This window comes from Equus przewalskii, chromosome 9, assembly GCF_037783145.1.
Source record: "Equus przewalskii isolate Varuska chromosome 9, EquPr2, whole genome shotgun sequence".
NCBI lineage: Eukaryota > Metazoa > Chordata > Mammalia > Perissodactyla > Equidae > Equus > Equus przewalskii.
Window position 1 is genome coordinate 73,846,499 of NC_091839.1, and position 9,019 is coordinate 73,855,517.

A 9,019-nucleotide genomic window follows, 5' to 3' on the forward strand; every position below is an offset into this window, starting at 1 on the left:
GAACTCAAACTTTCAATTTTTGACACACTTCCACTGTACATTATTGCTGAGGAAACATATATTTAAATCTATATTATTTTTATATTTGATCTCTTAACTTTAGAAAAAAATCTGTGCTGTTCTCTAATAGTAATGTCTTAGGTTTCATGATAAAAGTCACGATAGCCACAGGCGATGCTGAGAATCATCAAAAGCATTTTACAACTGAATAAACTGAGGCAAGTAGAAGTTAGAGGTCTTCTAAGTTACCCAGTTAGTTACAGATGAGGATAGTAACATGGCTCCCAGTCTTCATGTTTTTCTGTTATAACACACAGTCACCCTTGGGTATTAGCCAACAATTATATCTCATTAAAATGATTTTGCCCTAATTTGTCATGTTAAAAAATATTTAAAGTCAGGATGATATAAGATTAAGTAGAAACTTAGATCACAAAATGGTTTACCCCACTGAAACAGTCTTCTACAAATTCTTGACACGTACATATTCTTAATCAGACTATTGATATTTTCATTGTTACACGGTTGATATATTTTTATACCATTTTGAGATAAGCGCAGCAATGGCAGGTGCAATATCTCAGTTAGTCCATGGAAAGACTAGGATTTTCATTTAAATTCTGCATATTTAAGCAGAGGAAAATGTTCTAAGGACTACGTATGTATTTGCTAACTCTCAATAACAGTTTTCACAAGTTGCACTGTATCAAAAAGTTAATTATTTCTTGATAGATCTTTTCTGTTTCTTTCCTCCTCCAATTATTTCCTTTGATACTGATTTTGTTCTTTGAGAAGATTCAGGGGAAACATGGTAGGAATCTTCAAATAGAAGATGTGGAAGAGAACTCTGACTCTTCTACCCTAAAGGGTAGAACTTAGATGAATTGGTTAAAGTTACAATTGAGTAGATTTCAACTTGAAGCAAAGAAAACCTCTAAAGAGAGCTATACTGTGATAGCACTGGCTTCTGCAGAAGATCTGAAGGGTTAGTGACTGGTGACGCTCTAAGCATTAGATCATTTGGAGGATTTGTTATAAGGAAGATTCAAGCAATGATTAGATTAGATTAAACGGCCGTTTTCATCCCAAAAGTCTGTGGTTCTATGAACTCAGTAGTAATCTCACCGGACTAGCTCTTCATCTCAACTAACACAGGGCTTATTTCTTCATAATCTTGACACCCTTTGTGCTTGGTTCAGCTGTGTAATTTAACTAACAGACACATTTGGATGACACAGGATGAAACATGAGTCATAGGTCATATGTCAGGTTAGAGGAAGGGCTAAGGTCAAAATTTTTTCTTTGCTACTTACTTATTAGTATGAAATCATATGTCTGTCACTATATTGGGTGAGAACAACCAAATGTCCTATAATCATTAAAAAAGCCAATTCTTTAACAGTCATATTAGTCCTTGGGAATCTTTCCTAAAGAACTAAAAATACGTAGTCCATTAAGAGATAATTGAATACTAACCTCCTTCATTTTTTCCAGTTCATTCTGTAAAGCCTGCTTTGCAATCTCAACTTCTATAAGCTGTTGTCTCAGTTTCTCATTTTCATCTTCTGTTGTCGTTCTCTTTTCTTCCACATTTTCCAATTCATGGTGGAGTCTCACAGATACATCCTTTGCAACCTAAATGAAAGCAGTTTGTAACAACAGAATATAATTAAAGACAACAAAATAAGTTGGCTAAAGTGATATTCATACTAAAGTAACAAGAGCCAATGCTTATACAGTGTTCGCCATGTGCCAGGCATCTTTCCAGATGTTTTAAATATAAGCCATTGACATACATAAACCATTTAACTCTCACAACAATCCCATGAAATAGGTACTATTATTATTCCTGTTTTATAGATGAGGAAACTAAGTCTCAGAGATGTGAAGTAATATGCTCAAGGTCATATAGGTAACAAATGGCGAGGGGTCTGGCTCTTGACTTTGTTCCCTTAACTTCTACATGACAGTGTGGTAATAAATGTTCAATTGTGTTTTATTATGTGAGGAGAAATTTCACATATCTCCTATAATTCTACAAAAAGAAAACCTATGAGGGAGGTGCTTCTGTTAATACACATTTTAAAGACCAGAAAACAAATTTTTCACAAGTGGTGTACGGGGCTTGAATTTTGATCCTATACCTCCGGGTGTTTAGTTTTAGGAAACATTTTAGTCCTTGAGATTAAGCTTCTAAAAAAATGACAGTGCGCATTTTTGCCTCCTGTTTTGAGATTACGTTGGAAAGAAAGGTGGAGCAGCCTGGTGTAGTGACTCAGTGCCAGGCTGTGGTTTTAGACTGGGTGGGGAGCCAGCCTGGCCACATACTAGTTGAGTTCCAGGTCTGGAAGCTTGGCACTTAACCTCTGTAAAAGGTTCAGCTTGGGCACCTGTTAAATGATGCTATTAATAATCCCTACCTTATAGTTTTGTTGTGTTTTCTTCTTGAGAACTGAGATAATAATATATGTAACAATGCTTGCACAGTGCCTGGTGCCTAGTGTGTACTCAACAAATGAGAGGAAAAGAAGAAAAAGAGAAATAATACAACAACTTTCATAAAATGCTTCCTCATAGCTTTCTTTAAAACAAATATAGGATAATTACAATTGATTTTTATATTTTGACGAAGTTAATACAACTAAAATTATGTTTGTTTCCTTGTTCATGGCCATGAAGATAACATCTGATTTGCACTGTCAGAGAATCTGCCTACAGTCAAACTGAACTGAACAGCCCACACCTGCCTAAAAACTGCATTTCAAGGCTAAAATTTCTCCACTGGGGGAGATTCTGAAGAAGCAACTTCACATTAAGAAGGAGGCTCTTTCATTTAGTTCGCTCTCCCTTTACTTCTCCAAAAGGAGCCGCAAGTGGACAGTTTTCCTTCCGGGGAGATATCGCAGAGGTAACACAGAAGGGAAGGAGTCCTGGAGGATGGGGGGCGGGGGGGGGGGGCGGTCTTGCAGAGAGAAATCTTAACTTTAACACCTTCCCAATGCTGTTCTTATTCTGGGCTCCTCCTCTGGAGGAGTCTTCATCATGCTGCTCTTGGGTGCCTGATTCTGCCTGGCCTTCACTAGGAAGACAACCCCTGGAGGCCAGATCAAGGCCAGAGCCTTCGCTCTGCCACGCCCTTGTTTCCGCCATGGACGGAGGCGCCCTCTTCCCGCCACCCCTGGAAGAGTCACCCCCAGGAGAGCCCACAGGGCTCCCTCTCCGCAAGACCTTCCACACCCACTGGACTCTTCAAACCCACCTGTCTGTTCTGCATCTTCCCCTTCCGGGATCCTGGTATTTTGTGGTCAGCGCTGGAAAACTCCGTGTCCCTAAAGCTCTTTGCCAGTCACCACTGAAGCCCTTCAGCTCAAAAAGCCCTTGACCAGAGTTCCCCCTACCCTGCCCCGCTCCCCGCGCCCGGCGCCCCGCCGCCCCTGCTGTGCGTCCCCAGCCCGGTGCCGCAGACCTTGAGGTCCTGCTCCAGGCTGCGCAACAGCTCCCCGTCGATCTCCCCGGTCTGCGCGTAGCGGAGCCTTTTGCGCTCGGCTTTGCGGAGGCGGTACTGCAAGATCCGGCAGTTTTTGTTGGCTCTCTCCAACTCGTGGCGCATTTCCTGCAGTTGGCAGGCATCCTCCTCGAAGAAAGTGTCCCTCATCTCGTCCATCTCGGTCCTCAGCTCATCGATCTCGTTCTGAGGTGGTAACAGGCCGCGGGTCAAAATTAGCCTCTTCCCCCACCCCTCCGACATACACCGTGTACACCCCATCCCAAGTCCAAATTCCCAGCTTTACTGCCCCTTCTCCATGAGACAGGAGTGACACGGAGCTGAATGAAGGAGAAGAAACTGAAAAAACGGACCCTCTTTAGGCCTCTCTCTCCTACTCTAGCTCTATGAAAAAGTGGGACATACCATGATAAATCAGAGAAACGAAGGCCCAGATTTGGATTTAAATTAAAATCTAACGCTATCTCAGGCTGTTTTAAATCCGGAAAAGGCCGAGGAACCCCCTCTCCTCATTTCCTGTTCCCCTCCCTCTTCAAGGCTCCCTAACAGGTTAGCAGCCTTTTACCCCCGCCCGGACACGCCCTAATCCTCCGAGGCCCACACCTCCCCTCCCCCACCAGGTTACCCCCACCCTCCTCACCTTGAGAGTCTCGTTTTCCTCTCGCAGCTTCTCCATCTCCTCCTGCATTTCTTCCTGCTCCTGGAGCTGCTGGGGGTGCGGCTGCGACGATGGGGGCGCCGCCGCCTGCATGCCCCCGCCGCTCGTGCTGCCCTCTGCGCTCTGCTGGGGGCCTTCTGCTGCCGCCGCCATTGGGGAGGCGGAAGGGAGTGCGAGGGGCTCGCAAATGGCAAGGGTGCCAGCGACCGGGGAGCTGCGGCTGCTGCTGCTGCCGCCGTTCTTAGTGTGCATCTGAGCTGCGGCCGCCGCCGCTGCCGCCCGCTCTTTCTTGAGATGGAACTGGATGAGCTCAGACTGCAGACATCCTTCCTTCCAGTAGCTCCCTCCGCCACCGCTGCCACCCCCCACCACGCCGCTTCCGGAGTTTCTGCTGCCAGGGCCTGGGGTTTTGCCCGCAGAGGAGGAGGATGGCGAAGGGGAGGCCCCCTCGCCGCCGCTGCCGCCCCTCTGCTGAGCCCGTACGCCTTTCCCTCGCCAGCCCCTGGGCGGCGGCGGCGGCTGCGGAGCGCCCCCCTCCCTTTCTCCGGAGCCGCCGCCGGCTCCTCCTCCTTCCCCACCCCCTCCTCCTCCTTCTCCCAGCGGAGGGGGTTCCCCGAGTTTAGAGGACACGGGTTCTAGCTCCCGGGGCGGCTCCTCCGACGGGCCAGGCCTCCTGCCGCCCACCGGGGCCAGGGTCGCCGCGGGGGCCGCTTCAGCACCAGGCGCGGTCTGGACAGCTCCCGGCGCGGCCCCTTTGGGCGCCAGGGGCGCTGCCTTCTCCGCTCCGCCTCCGCCTCCTCGGGCGATGGCTGGAGGCGCTGTGCGGCTCCCGGTCTTGTTGCCCTGCTGTTGCTGCTGCAGCTGCTGCTGTCGAACAGAATTGACTTTAGTGCCGGCCCCCGCAGGGGACCGGGTGGCAGCGGTTGTCTGTCGGACCGAATTGTCCCTCAGTCTAGCAGGTGACTGAGCACGCTGCTGCTTTCTGCTGCTGCCCTCCGGGTGCAGGCGAGCTTCTGTGGCAGCAGTGGCGGCACAAGCTGCGGCGGCGGCAGGGGCAGCGCCCCCCGTCGGTGGCTGACTCATGGCAGTCTAGAAAAAATCTACCCAATGAGATTTAGAACGGTCCATCACCAGATCATTCTCCTCCTTCCTCACTGCCACCAACCTTTCTTTCTAACCTGGCACAAAAACAAGAGAAGGGAAGCGCACAGCATGTCTGAATTGTTGCAGAGCAAAGAGTGATTTTCTTAAACAAGAGAAGCCCTAGAAAATGAGATTTTTGGAAGGCGCTTAATAGAAGCCTTGACTTTAGGAATAGGATGCACAATTATCAATTCTCATTTTGCCCAGGGAGGCGCCATCTCCTTCTGACGCCACCTCAGTAAATGACGACCTGAAAGCAACTAAATCTAACATTCTAGGGTAGCAGGATTTGGCAAGAGTGAAACATGGAGACAGAAAGGAATTGTTAGGGAGAGAGATTTAAAAAAAAAAAAAAGAGGATAAGGTCAGGAAGAAGGTTCAGAAGGAAAAGGAACTGTCCACATGCTAAAGTTGACAATACCCTCCCCGCGTTTTCGACCTTGCTTTTCCTCACTATCAAATCTGCATTTTAAAGCCTAGTTTAGTGGAGAAAGTTTTATTTAATTAATATTCCCAAGTGTCAATTAGAGGGAAAGGGTTATGATGAAGGTTCCTAGAGATTTGCTACGGATAAATGGCACTATTCTCAAACAACTCTAAACCTTAATGCTCTTGGTTAGAGAAATGTACCCAATTTCCTTTAGATGAGAACTAAGAGAAAATACAAATAATGGATGACTTTAAATCAACTTCAGTTTCAAGAAAATAATGGCATTAGGAATCATCTATATGGTTTAGTCATCAGCAACCCTATATGGATTTTTTTAGCTTTAGGGAAAAATTTTTAAAATGCTTTTGGAAAAGTTTATTCGAGGCTGTGTACAATTTCTTAAATTATGGGTGGTCACTTTTTCTAGACTTACCCAAATTTCACAGTTCTGTGGAATCATTTTAGTTTTAAGTGTAATTGCTAGATATAAAATGTTTTCATTCTTGAGAATGCAAATGGCATGGAGGGCATATCATACATATCGTAGGCAAAGCTGTACTCTTAAAGTGCCCAGTCCCTCCTATGGAGCCAAATTCTGAGATAAAATGATGCTGCATCCAAGACAGCTGGTGCATCCTGACCCTGCACCCCGAAGGCTGCTGCATCCTCACTCATGGTGATAAGAGCAATTTCTATTGTGCATTTTTTCCAAGGCAAATCTATCACTGGGTTTTAAAATCTGGAAAATAGCAAGCCATTGCCTCCTGGGTTCTTCTCCCTAGTGATCCAGCTAGCTAGCAAGCTAATCAATTGGGTGCCTTTGCCTTAGAACTATAATTTCTCTCTAAAGTACCGAAAAGGGTATGACTAGGCAGAAAGTTCTGTTTAAAAAAAATTTTTTTTCCTATTAGGAGAGGAGATACTTGTTAGTTATTTTACTAACATTATGCCTGTTATTAGTCAACATTCAGTGATACCTCATTTTATAAAGAAAAATTATTGGAAGTATCCTTCTCCATCTCCCTTTATCTTTCTGGGATCTCCTTCCAACTCATTTTGGAAAATAATAGAGAAGAAGGAAGACAATAGAGAAAAAAAAAGTTGCCCATCAACTTATTTTCTACATGTTCTCCGGGAGCCACATGCTCCTAGAAGAGCCTAGTTCATCGGCATGGGTCACACTAATGTGGACCACCCAAACAAGTTATATTGCCAACGCAAGCTTAATTTTGTTCTGAATTAGGCAGAATCACTCTGGAGATAAGTGCCACCAGAGAAACGTTAAACTCGGCCCCCATACAGCTCTCACCCAAGAGAAAGCTCGTTTTACAGGAACACAGCTCCCACAATCAAAGGTACCTGGCTTCTGTCACGTGGTTCTCACAAAGTGACAAGATGCTGTGTCTCTTCAAGGCTTTGCCCGTGGAAATCACCAACCAAGCAACCCCAGCATGGCCCAAACCAACATTTTTAATCAATGGTTTCATCTGCCCACTGACCCACCCCATTTCTCATGCCCATCCCTTTAGAAATCCAGAAGAACTGCTCACTTCTCAGCAGAGGCGATGTTTCCAAGTTGATGCAAATCAACAGCCCTTCCCTTTCGATCTTCCAGGAACCTCAGGGTTTATGATTGTGTCTTTCAGAGACGAGGGAAGTTTAACTTCGTAGTATGATGTGCGACTTTCTGGCCGAGCACGACTTTGGGCCCGCTCGCCCCAGTTCCACACCCGTTCGATTTCTCCAAACAATGGCGTTAACGTGCAGACTCAGAGGCCCCAGAGCCGGTTCCTTCATCAGTCCGCGGCTGGGCTGGATCTGCGGCTCGGAGGAGGCGAACACGCGAGGTACCACGCCGTGCCAGACGCTCCCCAGGAAGTGCACAGATATTCATGAGCTGACCTCACCAGACCCAGCAGGGGAGGGGGCGGAATTGCAAGGGAGGGTAGAAGTAACCGAAGAGAAGCTACTTTCAAAAGGAAAGAGAAAAAGGCAGGGACGGGGGTGGCGGGGGGGGCGGCAAGACAAAAAGGCCAGAGCCACGCCCGAGATGGAAGATCGGTGGTCGCTCTCAAAGCTTTCAAAGTGCCTGCCTCACTCCAATATCCTGTGCTTGGCAGAAGATTCCCAAACGTCTCGAAATAGGAGGCACCGGTTTTCTGTAAAGCTTTGTCCTAGGCTGGATCAATTTCCATCAATTATTTACTTGAGCTCTTTTCTCAGGGAGGCGGATTCCAACAGCGTTCCGGGCGTGACTGACGTCTCCCGGTGCAGCTGCGAAGCGCTGGCGGGCGGCTGCTGGGAGTTCTCTTTGTTCGTTCACTTTAATCCTCAGCGGAGCTCTCCACGCGGTGCACTCTCCCCACCCCCAGCCCGGGCGGAGTCAGCAGACGTCGTTTCCACGAGTAGATAATGGTTGCCAGACCCAGCGTCCCGCAGACAAAGGGTTCTTGTGCAATTTAGTGCAACGACTCGTTTAGTGCAAACCGAATAACATCGGTTTACAGAGATCATTTGCAGGCGGGTTTGCCTTTGGTACATTTTCTTCTCCTCTTCATTAAGTTCTAGTTTCCGCTTTGAATACAAGGAACAGTTGCCGGGATCTGTAATCTTTATAGTAGTGCATGTGGGTAACACGAATCATCAAGAGTGTATTTATAAGATATAAGCTTAAACGGAATTCAGGGGAAAAAAGGGAATTCAGAGTACATGCCTTTACAATGTACACTAATCCACAGTGTTCCACAGTAATAATATTTTAAAAATCCAAGAGGAAAATTCCCTTTTCTCTTCCAGTTTTGTTTTTTTGGGGGGAGGATAGGAGCATGAAGGTCTTCCTCCTACCTCTAAGAATTCCTTGGTGAACTTGAAGGTGAGAATAAACGTAAACATTGCTTTCGAAAGGGTATTTTTTTTGTAATTAAATTTCTTTTCCAACAATATCGTGCTTTTGTAGGTAAAAGGAAGTCAATATTTTGATAAAATAATTCTTTATGCTAACATGATTTTTAGTGCAAAATTTTATTTTCCAAATGTAACATCCTGCATTAAAAATGAAATAAAACAATTTAAGTATGTAACAATTTACTCAGTTTAACAATGAGTAGTTTGCATACAAGCAACACCATTACAGCAAAATAAAAAAGACGTTCAAGCCCTGGTGATTAATATCTCCAGCGATAAATAAGACAACTATAGTATCAGGACAAAACATTCACGGATTCGTCTGGTCCAAAATAGTAAGTGCCTAGTGCATGGCCAGCACTGTCCAAGGTGCTGGGTA

General features: G+C 45.9%; 1 protein-coding gene across 2 annotated transcripts in view; it reads right to left on the reverse strand.

The window, feature by feature from the left end:
• MTCL3 (MTCL family member 3) overlaps positions 1 to 8,022 on the reverse strand; it is a 67,142-nt gene extending 59,120 nt beyond the window's left edge. For both annotated transcript variants that reach the window (XM_070559356.1, XM_070559357.1), the window contains exons 1-4: positions 7,287 to 8,022; positions 4,146 to 5,341; positions 3,467 to 3,691; positions 1,477 to 1,635 (exon numbers count right to left, since the gene is read on the reverse strand). In XM_070559356.1, coding sequence (XP_070415457.1) covers positions 1,477 to 1,635; positions 3,467 to 3,691; positions 4,146 to 5,246 — 1,485 coding nt within the window. In that variant the 5' untranslated portion in view covers positions 5,247 to 5,341; positions 7,287 to 8,022. The remainder of the gene's footprint in view (positions 1 to 1,476; positions 1,636 to 3,466; positions 3,692 to 4,145; positions 5,342 to 7,286) is intronic.
• Positions 8,023 to 9,019: the final 997 nt, after the last annotated feature.